Genomic DNA, 16,912 nt, shown 5'->3' on the forward strand with positions numbered 1-16,912 from the left:
TTCGCTTACTAGAAAGAAGCCCACAAACCACAGAGCGTCACATGATCCAGATGGATACTGTAAGCTCTGGTTTGGAGGCTGAGAGCTGAGAAGGTGCATAAACAATTTTTCATAACTACATGTCGTGCTTGGATATTTAGGGCTGTATAATGGGGCAGATAAATGTAAGTAATTCAGCCTGTCGCCGACATTATTAACATTGGCCGAGCTCACTAGCCCCGTAAACACCTAGCTAGCTAACTACCTAATCTCGGCTCGGCTCTGGTGAAGCCACAGCGGCTAAAGCTAACCAGCGACAATGCAGGTGGAAACAGCGGGAATACGAGTCTCTGAAAGTGAGAACAAACTGGATGTGCACACCCAGAGCTCGACGCAAGGCTCCTTCAGAACAAGCTCCAAAAGCTGGCAGTACAGGTAACTTTTAAGCTTTTTAAAATGTCTAGTTACTGAGTCTGATGCTGGCCCTGCTAGTTAAAGTTAGCCATTAGCCGCCCACTCCTTTGAGCCGAGGCTGTTCAGTCAGATAACATTAACCTTAATTGAATCGTGTCGTGAGTGCATATGTGTTTTAGGTGTCGCTTACTTTCCCCTTTTAAGTGTATGTAAGGTAGGAGAGTAATTATTCTCCCTGTGAGTATTCGGCAGGTCACGAACTGAGGACTTCATGACCTCTTTGTCGGTTCCTAAAAAAACCCAAGTCATACAGGTTTCTGTTTTGATGTAATTAATAAGGCATGATCGATCTGGCTAATAATATTACTCAAAAGGGATGTCATTGTTATGAGGACAGCCTGTACGTTTTGTTGCTTTTGTATAATAATTAAACAGTAGGGAGATACATATGTAAGCAGGTAGTCTACAAGTACTGACAAATGGATAATATACCCCCCCATTTGCTGTTTGAAGTGATCACATGGAGAATGTGGACGGATATTTGATGAAGTACACAAATCTGGTAACTGGATGGCAGTATCGGTGAGTACTGGCTCAGGACCTTCACCAAACAGATAAGTGGTATTTTTCTGTTGCACTCTGAATTATGCTGATGTGAGACACTGGCTTTTTGTGCACTATGTGTCTAGAAGTGCTCGAAAGCATTTTCTAATTACAGTGTTTGGCTACTTTTAGATGTCAGTCGTACACAGCTTGTATAATCCTCATAGCAAAGCACTCAAGGCAATGAGATGCTCTGGATCAGCCACACATGAGCACACTGTCACTATGCCCAATTTCCAATCCTCAGCTAGAAGGTTGTAAGGCTCCCCAGCAATTGGCTAGGGAGCACTAATACTGTGTTCTCTGGAGTGATGAAGATCTGTCCAGTACCTCTGAGAAGAGTATCATGAATCATCCAACATCAGTACTTGACCCCACTGATGCTCTTGTTGTCTTAACAACATCTAGTGTAAAGCTTAAAGAATAGAGGCAGATACTGTAGCAAGAGAAGATTACTTCCCTATTAATACACTTGATTTCCTTAGAAATGTTGGACGAACAAGTGTCTACAAATGTTTGGTTATATAGTGTTTATTGAGTTGGTCAGCTACCTGGATTTTTTTGTCTGTCTTTAGATTCTTTGTACTCAACAATGAGGCAGGGCTGCTGGAGTATTTTGTAAATGAGCAGTCTCGGCTGCAGAAGCCCAGGGGCACTCTTCCTTTAGCGGGCGCGGTCATCTCCCCCAGCGATGAGGACTCGCACACCTTCACTGTCAATGCCATTAGTGGGGAGCAGTACAAACTCAGAGGTGCATCTCTCTTTCTGTTCATTCTTTTTTTTTCCTGTCTAACCTTTGTAACACATGTGACAGCTATGTTAATGCGTAATCAGCAAGTTTTCATCAATTGCAACACTGCAGAGTTAGGACTATTCCATACTTCCTTTCCATAGCACGCTAGCTACTCATGAGTTGCTTTTAAGTAAAGGGTCTTTTTTTATAGAGACTATCACAAATTTTCAGGATCATTTCGTGTGGACTGTGTGTGTAACAAGCTTTTTGTGTATGGCTGTCCCAGCTACTGATGCTAAAGAGAGACAACATTGGGTGAGCAGACTGCAGATATGCACACAGCATCACACAGAAGCTATGGGCAAGGTGAGAAAGCCTAGTGTGTACTCTCTGAATGCCTTGGTACTTGTTACTACATATCAACTTCTTTACAGGTGTTAAAAACAGCTTGTTGTTAAAAAGGTTGATGAGGATCCAATGCTGTAGCGGTACTAGACTGTACAAGTTACAGTTGCTCTTTGGCCTGTGTGTGTCTACTTGATGGCCAGCTGTAAATGCTTTGCTTTTATTCTGAAGACAAACCCACCGCTAAAGACTCGCAGTCTGTCCACAACGTCTCAGGGCAGTGCCAGTTCTCCTGGATCCCAGCGCAGGATCAGCTATAATACCGGCTCCCTGCTGGGCCTATCCCAATTCCACCGTGGCTCCTCACCCTACTCCAGCAAGCGCTCTCTGCTTCCTGACCACTTGGTGGAGGCCCGTGAGGTGAGACCATATTTTTGGAGTTTCTGCTATGTTAGTGTCAGAGTCCATTGAATCAGAAATAAAATTACATGATTAGTAAGGGTGGGCAATATGACAAAAATCTAACATTACACATCACTACATTCAGTGAAACAGGACCAGTTATCGTGTAGTACAGATATTAGACTCATGGGATGATTTGAGATGGTCTTTCTACACAAAAGAAAATTTTAGGCTGCGATATCACTCTGTCTGAGATCTGTCTAATTGCCCTTTAAATAGAAGATCAGAGTTTTGTCAGTGTCCATGAAAGTGAACTTGAAATTAAAAAACAAAAAAACCCAAAAAAATAATAGGAAAAAAAAACAAAGTTCTTGTTTTTCTGAAATCTTCCACTAAATATTTTTGGCTACCTCTAAAACATCTGATTTTTGTATGTGTCACTGTGCACCAGTGGACGAGGAGAAATTAATAATAATAAAAAATAAATAATAACTATTAATAATAATAATAATAATAATAATAAAATTAATAATAAAAAAAAAACTAATAATATCATGTTTCCCACCACCCCCACTTACCATCAAAGGGAAAACGCTCAGCTAGCTCAGAGACCCCCAATAATATGGTGTTTCAGCCTGATGCTTCACTTATTCCACCAAGGGCCATATCGAATGTAGGGTTGTTAGTGGTTTATCACACTTGAAAAGGCTTCAGCAGAGAGAAAGCAGAGAACTTTCATGTTGTCTTTTGTTGTGCAGATGATGAGCCAGGCGCAGGGCCAGCACAGAGACCTGGTGCAGTGCATTGAGGGCCTGCCAGCCAGCCAGGGTCCATCCCCACTGGACCAGGACCTCCTGCTGCTCAAGGCAACTTCACTGGCCACCATGACCTGCCTCAGCGACTGCCTGCATATCTTGCAACTTCAGCAAGTGGCGCGGCAAAAAGTTCCACTTGGAGGTGAGGAGCACCTGATCCTGTTATTCCTTAAGTTTCTTTAAATAATTTAAAATTGTTTACCTGGAAGAGAAGTAATATTGTGTCTTACTTCTAATATGAAGATAACTTCAAATACTGAAACCATTTTGATTCTATAATTTGGATATAGACATTACTAATATTCTTTTTTTTTTCTCAAATTACAAATCCAAGAACTTTTTGGGTTGGCTCCCCTTCTAATTATAGAGCTCTAAGCTCAGGCATACACCACATTAAAAGAATTATAATAATAATATTAATGGTAATTATGAATCCTTCTGGGCTGCAGAATTGTTTGCATGCAAGGACAAATACCATGAAATGCTAAATAATGCAGAGAAGCTTGAGAACAAGATAAGCCATCTTCTTCAAAATTCACGATCAGACAGTTACAGAATACCTTAAATCACGTACTCTCTGTGACTCATTAAGCCTTATGTTTAATCAAGGTGTTTAAGAGAACAACCAATATCTTGTGTAACACCAGAAAGTCTCCCTGCACAGCTTGGAAGTTCTGTGCTTTAAGTGACATAACAAAGAACCATCACTGCTTTTCATTTTCACTATACAGATCTCGTGTGTCTGTGGTAGCAAATCAGTTAATCCAAGGTCATGTTCTTGTCTGTAGAATTTATGACCCGGGGCCCTGGCCAGGGAGTGGAATATAGTTTCATAATGGATGAGGAATTGTATCTCCCTCTGATAGGCCAGTCCACGTAACCAGAGCTTTGAGGGCGTCACCCATGCGAGCCACCCGTCGGCTTCCTCAAATTGTGCTCCTGTGTGTCTGTCAACTAACCCTGTTACTAATGCATAAACAGATCTTCTATCTGAGCAGACCATTTTCCTCAAACTAGTGCAAGTGGGCAGTTTATTTGTTTTGAATTCCTTAGAGCTAGTGCCTGGTGAATGTGTGACTAGCTGCAGGCTTTTTGTAGATGAACAGTGGTGGTCTTCCAATTGTGCACAGCCTCATACTTTGAATTTGATCGAGTTACAAAGCATACATATTTTATAGCTCTCTGCAAGGAAAGGAACATACGAAACGGCCACTAGTCAGTGTGTTGTATCAGTATTTTAGTTGCAGTGCAGACCCAGTTAGATTAAGAGGTCAGGATTCCCTCATAAGCTTTAACTGGTTGCCATGAAGCTGAAACAGTAAGAGTAATCTCCCCACCAATGCAGTAGTTCAGCATTGGACAGTGCTGTTGTGCAGATGCTTGTCTTTGGGTTCAGGTTGCGAATCTGAACTTGAGGACAATTGCGCGGCGATTGGACACCTGGAATTCTACTTGTGACAGAGCCTGTGACCTGTGGCCATTCTGTGTAGAGTCTGGTGACATGAGCAGTTCTGAACAAGGCTCCATTTGCCCTGCAGGGCCAACCATCGAGTGGTTGGAGCCCAAACTGCCCGACATCCTGAAGAATGGTGGCGCTCTGGCCAGCATCACCAAAGACAGCATCAAAACGCAGGGGACAGTTCTAGAGCCCATTGAAATGGACTCCTGTGACATTGCTGGGGTAAGAGAGTCTTTATATCACATGTCTATCTACACAGTGTGTACTGCTCTTAGCTTTGACTATACACTGTAATTTGCCTTTGGTCTATATTATATAAATTCAGACAAATGGTTATATGTCTTCAGAATTACATGAAAATATTATTGTGATGAAAATTCGGTAAGCACTACAGAATCTTACTCTATGGTTTAAGTTTTCTCTGATGGTAATGTAATTACCTGGGCTAGATTATAATATTACTTAACAATGTATAATAATAACTAACACACAACTCTTCTGTGTAAACTGCATGCGACACTGTTAAAATTCAGTTGTTCTACACTTTCATTTTGTGGCAAACCAAGATTAGTACCCTTTTTCTGAACAAGCTTGTTTATTCTACTCTTCACCGGAGAATAGATCTCATATACCTGAGTTTTTTAGTTTCATTTGTATGTTCGTGAGCATTCTTGGCCATTATAATCTTTCCAAGTGGTGTTCAAAGTATGTATGTGTGCAGTTAATTAATATATATTCTGTTTGCATAGTCTATAATTAAGTGGTTTTTACTATTACATACATTTTTGAACTAACCATAGATTTGAGTGGTTGTCAAAAGAAATAGGTAATTAAAGGCAAAACACAATGAAACAATGACTGAAAGAGAATGAAAAAATAATGACTTGCACAACATTGGCACTTATTTAAATTATTGAGATATTCAACAATATCAGTTATCACCCAAAGGCTATATTGTTTAAACATGATTCTACATTATACAAATAAATTTTGGATTACAGTCAAGGGTTTAATCCGTCCTCTACCTATGCTAGACTCCATATGTACAATTTTTATATTAATATGTTTGTTTTGGGGGAAAAAATCCTGTTGGAGCTTATCAGGAAGATAAAATTTATGTGAAGGAGGTTGTGGTTAAGCAGTCTGTAGATTAGCCTGTTATTGGAAGCAGGCTCAGCTTCAGCCTCTTCCTCGAACTGGTTTGTGTCTGTTGGGCTGAAAGGTAATAGCAGGCTGAAATGTTGTCATTGTCTCATTTGCAGTCTGCTCAACAGCTGCAGCAGCTTAAACCTTTTTGTACACCAGGCTTGTGAAATTGGGTACTTTCCGGGCTAAAGATGTGTGGAGATTAGTATTTACCCTCATCCAACACCCTGAATTCAGTTCATGAGGGCCTTGCTTCTTAGCTGATGAGCTGACAAGGTGTGCTTAATGAGGCAGTGGGCTGATGTATGCAGTGTTTTGGCCCACAAGGGCTAGAGCCTGACACGTGTTGTAAACACATACAATGAATGTACTGTTGTCTAACTATTGTCAAAATTGAGCTAAGATTGTCCTGAACATAAAAGTAAAGCTGGTCATTTGAAGAAACTTGGCCAATAAACACTTAAACCACATGGGATTTTATTTATTTATTTAATTCTATTTTATTGCAGTCTTTTCATTAGCAAAATCAACTGGCTGTTCTTCTCCTGGAGGAACTGTCTCTCACTTATTTAGAAGAGACCTACACTATATTTCCAAAAGTATTCACTCACCCATCCAAATCCTTGAATACAGGTGTTCACTGGACTCTAGAGCAGCGGAGACGTGTTTGCTGGAGTGATGAATCACGATTCTCCGTGATAACTATGGGTTTGGCTGTTGCCAGGAGAATGGTACTTGTCTGACTGCATTGTGCCAAGTGTAAAGTTGGTGTAGGGTTGGGTTCGGCCCCTTAGTTCCAGTGAAAACTCTTAATGCTTCAGCAGACTGAGAGATTTTGGACAATTGCATGCTCCCAACTTTGTGGGAACAGTTTGGGCACGGCCCCTTCCTGTTCCAACATGACTACGCACCAGTGCGCAAGGCAAGGTCCATAAAGACATGGATGAGCCAGTTTGGCGTGGAAGAACTTGACTGGCCTGCACCGAGTCCTGACCTCAACCCGACAGAACACCTTCGGGATGAATTAGAGCAGAGACTGTGAGCCAGGCCATCTCATCCAACATCAGTGTCTAACATTACAAATGCGCTTCTGAAAGAATGGTCAAAGATTCCCATAAACACTTTCATAAACCTTATTGAAAGCCTTGCCAGAAAGGTTGAAGCTGTTATAGCTGCAAAGAGTGTACCAACATCTTATTAAACCCTATGGATTAAGAATGGGATGTCACCCAAGTTCATATGTGTGTGAAGGCAGGCAAGCGAATACTTTTGGAAATATAGTGTGTATTCACTAGTAGTAGGCAAGATAAATTATGTCTTATTTATTATTTATATCTTGTTACATAATTTTTCAGAGTATATGATGGGTATGCCTGATCACTGTACAACAACCAGTGTACGCAGATCAGGCATAACATTATGACCACGTAATTGTTATATAGGTGCACGTTGTAGTTCTACAATTATAGACTGTAGGCCATCTGTTTCTCTGCATACTTTGTTGGCCCCCTTTTGCCCTGTTCTTCAGTGGTCAGGACCCCCATGGACCCTCACAGAGCAGGTACTATTTGGGTGGTGGATCATTTTCAACACGGCAGTAACACTGATGTGGTGGTGGTGTGTTAGTGTTTGTTGCGCTGATCTGAGTGGATCAGACACAGCAGTGCTGCTTGAGTTTTGAAATACCTCAGTGTCACTGCTGGACTGAAAATAGTCCACCCACCAAAAATATCCAGCCAACAGTGTCCTGAGGGCAGCGTCCTGTGACCACTGATGAAGGACTAGAGGATGACCAACATAAACTGTGCAGCAGCAGATGAGCTATCGTCTCTGACTTTACATCTACAAGGTGAACTGACAAGGTAGGAGTGTCTAATACAGTGAGTGGACACAGTGTTGCCACTTACCATGGCAAAACATAAACAACCATAGAGCAAGTAACACTCCATTCAAAAAGTTTATCACACCTATTTAAGGTTAACTGTCCAGCTCACGGATACCAGTAAAATTGAGTTTTGAAGAGATCTAAATATTTTGAGTTTAGATTAGGGTGTGGACAAGAGCTGTATTTGGCACACGTCCCACTGTTGCTCATTGCCCCAGCCGTATTTAGCAGAATGGCTCACATTTGTTGATAGAAAGTCTAAACTGTAGACTGCTAGAATCTCAGTCGCTGACAAAGAGTTGAATAGAACAGACGTAAAAACTGTCATTGGTTAGCTTATGGTAATGAGATTGAATTAGATTTAGAAGAATTAGATTGTGAAGATTGTGAATGGCCTAGTTTCAAGTTAGCCATTTACACAACATGTCAGGACATTTATGCATTGAAATGCTTGTAAGGCTCAGGTAATCACTCTACAGAAAGTAAACAAGAAAGTAAAATATAAAAAACAAACTGGACATTTATGCATTGAAATGCTTGTAAGGCTCAGGTAATCACTCTACAGAAAGTAAATAAGAAAGTGAAATATAAAAAACAAACTGGACATTTATGCATTGAAATGCTTTTGGTGAGGCTCAAGTAATCACTCTACAGAAAGTAAATAAGTAAAAGTAAAATATAAAAAACAAATTGAAATATGTTAAATATACACAAAATATAGAGAAAATGTACACAAAATATAGTGACTTAAGTGACTGTTATTGTTAAAGTGACTTTTACAGTGTTATTGTCCTTAGCATATTGTATCATTAGATATGATACAATAATAATAATAATGCTGACAAAGTGACTGAGTGAAATGATAACTGGGGAAGGACCCACAGCTTCACAGCTTGTTCAGAAGCCTGACAGCCTGTGGGTAGAAACTGTTTACTAACCAGGTAGTTCTAGCCTGGATGCTGCAAAATCTTGTCTCTGTAGACTGTTTCATCTCCATCAGTGATGAGGCCTAGGATGGTAGTGTCATCAGCAAATTTGACTTTAATGTTACTTCCCAACGCTCATTATGATAAATATGAATGATAAAAATTTAATAGTGGTCTCCTAAGAAAATTAAAGTAGTGCAAAAATGTTCATACAATAGAAGAGGAGGAAATGGAGCTTCTGCAGTGTTAGTCACGGTCCTATCAGTATGAAATACAGTCAAAAGATTCTAATTTGTTATTTGTAAGGTGCTATTTCAAGGATGAAAAAAAAACCTGTATGCTGTATAGGTATTCTAAAATGCAGTAATGAGTCTTTGGTCCGGAGTTGAATCTTTTTACCAAATTTGCTGACAAAAATAGTATCAATACCAGTGATAAAACAGATAGCAGTGTTTCCTGGATGAGTGATGTCTGTAGGAAATGCAGTTGTGATTTGGTTGAGTATTAAATATTTCTACCAAGCTGAATTGTCATCTAAGTGGAAAGTCTGTTGACTCTACCTTGAAAAGTTACCAAAACTGGGGTTCTATAGAACGATAAAGAGGCTGAAAAGGAGAATTAAAAAAAAAAAAGGGACTGGGGAAACACAAATGGGTACACTGAAGATAGCCTTCCTGTGTGAGTTTTAACTTGTAAATTATAAGGGGCTGGAAGGCATTGATCTATGAATTGAGTCAATAGGATAAAAAAGAAAATATGTAGGAATTAAAGGAAAGTTTGGTGTTTTTAGCTTAAATGTTATGAAAATAATAGCATTTTGAAAATTGTATAAGAAATTGTCTTATCTTTAATTTGAATAATGCGAAAATGAATCTAGGAGCAGGAGGACATTGATGCAGAAGAGGAGCTGGAAGACTCCTGTCCAGCTGAGGAAGAGGACTTGGGAGCTGTGGAAGAAGAGCGCAGTGTCATCCTGCACCTCCTCTCTCAACTTAAACTGGGCATGGACCTCACCAGGGTGAGCAACCTGACCCCATCCAACACACCAGGAGTCCTGGAGGGCTGGTGTACAGCAAAGTTTGGTGATTTGTCTACTCAGACACACCTGCTGAACCTGGAAATTAATGGATGAGTTCAGTCAAGTGTGTTTGAGCAGAGATGTCACCAAACTGTGGTGGACACTGATCTTTAAGCATTCGGCTGGACTAATAATTAATAATAAAGAGAGGTTGAATTAGATAAGTGTTGATAAGTTGTAATTGTCAAATATTAGTCATGTAAGTGCTTTAGATACATATTTGCTCACTGTTTCAGTCTATGTAGTAATATCTAAAAATTGCAGAGACCATACTCTTTTCACTCTTCATGTTATTTCTGACATGTAGGTGGTCCTTCCTACCTTTATCTTGGAGAAGCGCTCCCTGTTGGAGATGTATGCAGATTTCATGTCCCACCCAGATCTTTTTGTGGCCATCACAGACGGGGCCGGTCCTATGGAGCGGATGGTCCAATTTGTGGAATATTACCTCACTTCTTTTCATGAGGGCCGCAAGGGTGCCATTGCCAAGAAACCCTACAACCCCATCATTGGTGAGACTTTCCACTGCTCCTGGAGAGTGCCAAAAATGGCAACATCTCAAGGAGGCATTCAGAAAGAGGGCTCCAATCCATCAGACTGCTACCACCTGCGCTTTGTGGCTGAGCAGGTGTCCCACCATCCACCCGTATCAGGGTTCTATGCTGAATGCCAGGAAAGGCAGATGTGTGTAAACACACACGTGTGGACCAAGAGCAAGTTCATGGGCATGTCTATTGGCGTTTCAATGATCGGAGAGGGTAAGGCCTTTTGCCTGGGAATGCCACGTTTGCTGTTTATATTTAGTGTCTTAATGCTTTTATCTTGCCCATCTCAAATTAAAAAGTCATTGTTTTTAAAGCACATGTCCACTGTTTGTTACCTAATGCACAGTATCTTTGCTATTATTTTTAGAAATGTATTGTTTGTCATTATTTTTTAAAGGAGGAACACAGTATGCTGCAAACTTCAGAGACCACGTATCAGAAACCATAATATATAGTCTGAATGGCCATTAAGTTCAAGCTATTCATTTTTCAGTAAAAGAAACAGAAGACATATGTTTAACAACAAAAATACACAAAATCCTCAACAAATGTTTCAGTATATAGTGTGTTCACATTTTGTCGGTACTTCTGTCTTTTTGTGAGACTTGCTTTTACTTTTTCCCAGAAATCTGCAGGGGTATTTTTCCACAACCCCAAAATTCAGTCTCAGAATTGATTGCACATTCTGTTTTTCATGATGAAGTAATTCCAAACACATTTAATGACTTTGAGGTGTGGACTTCACTGGGTCGGTCAGTTCACTGTTCTGAGAACATCAGAAAACAAGCTTCTTTGTTTGATTTGCGAAATGTATACTTCTTAGCAGCTACGCATCCTTTCACACACACAGCATTGAGTTTTCTTCTCACAGTACAAAGATGGACAAACACCTGGATTTTTTCAGAGTGGAGTTAGATTTTCTCCTCTTTCTTGAAGATGAAATCTTTAAGTACTGTTTATCTGATGGTGACTATTTTGGTGGTCTAAATGGTCTTGCATAGTTATTAGGAGTTGTAATTTTTCAAAAAAAAAAAAAAAATTAAAACTCCTGCTTTACCCTTCTTGTACAACTGAATTATCTTATATCTGATCTCGTAAGAAATATCTCCTGAAAAATTAATGACTAGCACATAATGACCATTTTCATTGGAAATCAAATAAAACAAAAGAGTAGTCTATGACTTTCACATAGTACTGTATTCCATAGTATTCCACAATTTTTATTTTTTATACTGTATTCACTGAATTCGCTTTGTCAGTACAGTGTGTTGTATTATTTACAGCTCTTCATATTCCAGCAATTTTTGTTCCCCAACATTTTCATTGCCCCCTTTTTTTTTTTTTTTTTTTTTTTTTTTTTTTTTTTTTTTTTTTTTTGCGCAGTGATACTATGGGGTGCCTGTACTTTTGTGGTTAATAAAAGATTTCTCCACAGTTTTTCACGTATTCTTTGTAATGGTATTTTCTTCAGGTAATCTGCACTTGCTGGAGCATGGGGAGGAGTACACTTTCACTTTGCCCTCGGCTTATGCCCGATCCATTTTGACCGTACCTTGGGTGGAGTTAGGTGGAAAGGTCAACGTCAACTGCGCCAAGACAGGCTACAGTGCAGCCATCACATTCCAGACAAAGCCTTTCTATGGGGGCAAACTGCACAGGTCAGTGACAGAAGATCAGCTTACATGTTAAATGACTTTGCTGCTTCACAGTGTGCTGTCTGAATGAAGACAAGTGATAAAACTAGATGTGCATAAAAAGCTCTGTGCTGTTTGTTAGAACCTATGACAGAATATAACAGTATATGAGTCACAGTGGCTGCCTGATTTACAAGAAGTTCATTGTACTTCATTGCCCATAAATGTTACTCATCACTTTTAACTGGATGTTGCTCAGTGCATCTGAGTGTGCCAAAAATCTTGTGTCGTAATAGTTTTACATGTGCAGTGTGTTTTAATTTTCAGAAGACTCTTCGATAGCTCATTGGTATCAGATATTGTTCAGTTTAAACAAAATTACAGCAAATACACCACATTTGTAACATCACACTTTGTTAGAAACATTTGTAGACACTTACTCATCCAAACCTTTTCTGAAATCAAAGGTATTCATAGGGGGTTTGTCCCGCTTTGCTGCAGCACCAGTCTCTACTCCTTTGAGAAGGCTTCTCACTAAATGTTCAGACATTGCTGTGAGGATTCGATTGAGCCAAAAGAGCATTAGTTAGGTCGGGTAGTGATGTTGTATGATTTAGTTCTGGTTTATAAACTCCGCTCCAACTCATCCCAAAACTATTAAATAGGGCTCCATCACTCCAGAGAACCCAGTTTCTCTGCTCCACAGTCCAGTGCTAGAAGGGTTTATATCAGAGGTCACCAATAGGCGGACCTCGGTCCAAGTCCAGACCCAGACGCTGTCCTGTGTGACCCTGGACCTATAACCGATAAACTATGGAGAATTCTTTAACCTATTTTAATTGGTGACTTTTCTAGCCTTTATGGTAGCTTTAGCGGCCCTGGAGACTCACAGACCAATCACATGCATTGTAAATATCACACGTGACGCTACTCAGCCAGTCAGATCTGTGCATTACAATGAGCACTGGGACGTGAGTGAGCGAGGGTTACAGGGGAGGGACAAGGCAAGAAACAGCAGTCAGAGAAGAAAGTGAGTCAGAGGGAGGTTATTTCACATGGCATGATCTAAAAAGAGAAAACTGACGATAAATGTTGAAATATGACTGAATTGTACTTTATTTGATTTGATATTCAGTTGATGATTGTATAAGATGTTGATATAACTTCTAGGCTACTTCAGTAAACAGTATATAGCACTGAGTGATAATGCAAGTTAGACATTATAATGTTCTGGACCTTTACTTGAGGATATTTTCTCTTACTGGACCTTACTAAATTTTAATTAAAGACCCCTGGTTTATATCATTCTGTCCGACACTTGGAATTGGGCATGCTGACCTTGGACTCATATGCAGCTGCTCTAGAGCATACTGTTCTATTGGCCATGCTTTTCTGTGGAGATGCAAACTGTGTGTGCAGAACTTAACACGTGCCTGCAATAGGTGCACCTTAAAGTAGCTCAGTTCACTAGGATACATGCTATCATTTGTGCTATCATATATCCATAAACCCAAATGCTCACTTATGTCGCTCTCTCCCCATGTCAGACACTGGTATTTTTGAGTGGCACATATCCTGGTTGTGAAAGCTAAGAGTTGGGTTGTAACCAGAGCCTATGTTTTTGTAATGCAGAGTGAATGCCGAAGTGAAGCACAACCCCACCAACTCGGTGGTGTGTCGCGTGCAGGGGGAGTGGAACGGTGTGCTTGAGTTTAGCTACTGCAATGGCGATACACGAGTCATAGACGTCACCAAGCTCCCTGTTACCAGGAAACGAGTGAGACCCAGTGACCGGCAAGGACCTTATGAGTCCAGGTGAGGATTTCCTACAGCATTATTCTTTTTCATTGATGATGAGATTTGTCCAGTTGACTGCATTTCCATTTGATTGTTCAATATTATAGTATATTTCTAATCACAGATCTGCAACTCTACATGAGCATAGGCATATTGAAAAACTGAAAATGCAGATCAGGTAAACAGAAAATATCTTAGAAATTGTTTGATATCACAAGGCTCCTGAGTGATGGAACTGACCAAATGTTGGCTCTTTTGTTGGGAGGATTGCGAGTATTTCCCCAGCTATAATATGGCCATCCAATGCCAGTAGTTCCTAATAACAATTCTTTGCTAAGGGCATTGAGCTGTCCAATGATGCTACAGATGGAAGATGCAGCAGCACTTCACCTGTCTCAGAGGAAGCATGTGCTAGCTTTCACCCTCCCAGCTTAGTGTTCTCATGTGTTAGGGGGAGACTTTGCTCATAGGTGGGAATTGGACGTGACTAAATTGGGGCAAATTTTGGGGGGAAAAAAAATCAGTCATTGTACATTACTGTCATTTAATTTCATTACATCCCATTCCATAGTAGATATGGAATGACTGAAGCCTTAGCCTCAGCCTCTGTGACTGAGCTGTTCTTCCTGCAGGCGGCTGTGGCAACATGTGACAGAGTCCTTGCAGCAGAGAGACATGGAGAAGGCCACGGAGCACAAGCGCTTCCTGGAGGAGAGACAGAGGAAAGAGGAGAGACACCGCACTGAGACGGAGACACCCTGGAGGACCAAATACTTTGAAAGAAAAGTAAGCAGCTTCATCAGCATGCAGCGAAATCTGTTCGCTACTCCTGCTGTGACCTTTTAAACCGAAAAATAATTATTGTGGTGTTTAATGTGTGGTGTAGTGCTTTTTATCATGTAAATCATGAAGAGTGAATGCCTATACCCTTTAATAATAGCTCAAACACATAAAAATTGCAAAATTACATGCAATTTCATCTGTTATCTTGCTCGTTTTAAAATAGGTCTACTGTGGTGAGTGTGTGCTTCTCTTAGGTGTTTGTGTGGTCTGCTAAAGCTTATTTTGTCTTTCAGATGGATTGTTTGTGTGCTTGAAAATTACTTACTTTTACAATTATTTACTAAGATGCACTGACAAACAAAATGTGTACTTTTTTATTCTAAGCATGTTGTTTTCCCTGCTATTTTTTTCCTCAGGGTGAAGGCTGGGTCTATCATAAACCACTGTGGAAAATTGTCTCGGGTCGGAGTTCCTCTCCTGCAGCCTCTCAAGCCAACCCCTGAACCCTTCACCTGCTGTAGCCCAGTCCCAGGCGGCTGTACTGCCCCAACACTGTCCCTGGGTCGGTGCTCCCTTTTCTCACATATGAAGACGCCCACACAAAGACTCTCCTCCTATACGATTTCTTATAACGCTGATATGGGTATAACGCTCTGCGGAGAGTTGCTATGGACTGCTGGTTTTACACTGAGAAGAATCTGACGTTCATGTTTTGCATCCCTTGATTGATTCTTTTTTGTATAACCTCACAGTGAATTATTCTGATCCACAAGAGGTCCCAGCGTACACAGAGGTCTTTTGTTGATGTTGCCTTAATAGGAATTGTGCATACAGAGGAAAAATGATGATATGTGAGGGGTACTTGGGAGAGGCTTGTATTTGAGGATGCTTTATTAAGTCCTCTTGATCTTATTATGGAATGCTGTATATCTGACCATGTTATGGTCAAACATTTTCTCATACTTGTAAAATCTTCTTTGATGTATTATGATTTTGATATGAATAGAAATATGGGAGATGAGTTTTTGGCTGTTTGGCCCATGGCAAGCAGTGGCTTCTTATTCTTCATTAGAGCTGAGGAGTCTAGATTTATGGTTGAGAGTTTGCCTCTTTTGGCTGTTGCAGTTAGCCAGGTGTTATGTGGGTTCTTGAGGATTGAGCTATATGTGTTAAGGCTACTTTTTCTCTTTCATTCTATCCCCCTGTCTCTCAGTCTATATATATTTTTTTCTATCTCTTTTGTTCTTTGCCTCTTTTTTTCTCTCTGATATAATTGCTCAGGTATAGGCTTGCTCTATTTACGTTTGCCTGATGTTCTGTGAGCATGTAACATGTTGGCCCCAATTATAAACCTCGAAACAGTACTTCAGTTTAGCACTTCAGCACTAAGCCACTGGTTCCTGTCTCCATTATCTTCTCTATTGGTATCTGCATTCTCTGCGTATATGTGGAACATCACCAGACAGTATTATTGCAAATTGACAAATGAAAATTCCACAGAAATGTGATCTGAAATGTTAAGTCGCATGCAGTAAATGCTCACTAGTCTCAGGTGAGCTTATGCTTTTTGTCTTCTGGTGTGATTCTACCTCTCGACTGACTACTCAGTCTGAAAGGCAATCAAAATCTGTTATAAAACATGTAGCTTGGATGGAACGGGAGTATCTGCTCTGCTACTATTTTACACAAAATTTGAAAGACGTTTGAGCCGTATAAGCTAGAAGGTTAAAAAAAAAAAAAGTTTGAAGGTTCATGCTTGACTAAAGCGTTAATGATTTAGACTTTAAACGCTGCATCTTTTGTTTTTGCCACAAAAGGACAGCAGCTTAGGTGAGCATGTGCTGGACAGAGCACAAGTTAAATGCCTCTTATTTTGAAATCACTACTTTAGCCCTGGTTGGTCTTGCTGAGAAACTTGTGGTGCCTTATTTGTGTTAGTCTTCCTCTGGTCTATGCCCGAACACATTCTTCACCTTCTTCTATGAAATGCATTACGAGTGAAACCACAACCTGTGTACATATCTGCTCCCAGCTTCCTGACGAGGACACCTAGAATGTCTGATATCTGCTCTATCAGTCTGTATGTTTTGATTTCATTCACTTGGCTTTCCACTCAGAGGGCGGATTTTCAGAACACAGACTAGACAGATGCTAGGCTAACAGGTTTTTCCAGTGGAGAATCTACTCTTAATATTGATCTGTGTTCAGAAAACTGACCCAAAGTGTATATCTCGCTGAGCTGTGAATTGCACTGATGTTTTAATTACACTCCCAGTAGCTTGAGAAAAGTCCTGATGAATGAACTAATAAAATTGCTAATATATTAGATGTTTCTTGTTTTCTTTGTGTTGGTTGCTTGAATAAGGAA

At 40.2% G+C, this 16,912-nt stretch overlaps 1 protein-coding gene across 2 annotated transcripts; it reads left to right on the forward strand.

The window, feature by feature from the left end:
- The first annotated feature begins 15 nt into the window (after positions 1 to 15).
- Positions 16 to 16,872, forward strand: osbpl11 (oxysterol binding protein-like 11). Of its 2 annotated transcripts, none has more exons than XM_017691636.2 (13): positions 16 to 414; positions 907 to 975; positions 1,572 to 1,747; positions 2,016 to 2,095; positions 2,306 to 2,494; positions 3,235 to 3,433; positions 4,830 to 4,972; positions 9,585 to 9,725; positions 10,093 to 10,543; positions 11,802 to 11,988; positions 13,597 to 13,779; positions 14,394 to 14,547; positions 14,961 to 16,872. In XM_017691636.2, the coding sequence occupies exons 1-13, from the start codon at positions 299 to 301 to the stop codon at positions 15,045 to 15,047; spliced, it is 2,175 nt and encodes a 724-aa protein (XP_017547125.1). In that variant the 5' UTR covers positions 16 to 298; the 3' UTR covers positions 15,048 to 16,872. The 2 variants fall into 2 exon arrangements, with proteins under 2 accessions (XP_017547125.1, XP_037395264.1); XM_037539367.1 differs by having other exon boundaries at positions 2,351 to 2,494.
- The last annotated feature ends 40 nt before the right edge of the window (positions 16,873 to 16,912 follow it).

This window comes from Pygocentrus nattereri, chromosome 6 (genome assembly GCF_015220715.1).
Source record: "Pygocentrus nattereri isolate fPygNat1 chromosome 6, fPygNat1.pri, whole genome shotgun sequence".
Lineage (NCBI taxonomy): Eukaryota > Metazoa > Chordata > Actinopteri > Characiformes > Serrasalmidae > Pygocentrus > Pygocentrus nattereri.

Coding starts and splice junctions, on each gene's coding strand:
- osbpl11 (XM_017691636.2), top strand. CDS start 299: ATGCAGGTGGAAACAGCGGGAATACGAGTCTCTGAAAGTGAGAACAAA. Junction 2,495..3,234: donor ACTTGGTGGAGGCCCGTGAG/GTGAGACCATAT, acceptor TTTGTTGTGCAG/ATGATGAGCCAGGCGCAGGG. Junction 13,780..14,393: donor CAAGGACCTTATGAGTCCAG/GTGAGGATTTCC, acceptor TTCTTCCTGCAG/GCGGCTGTGGCAACATGTGA.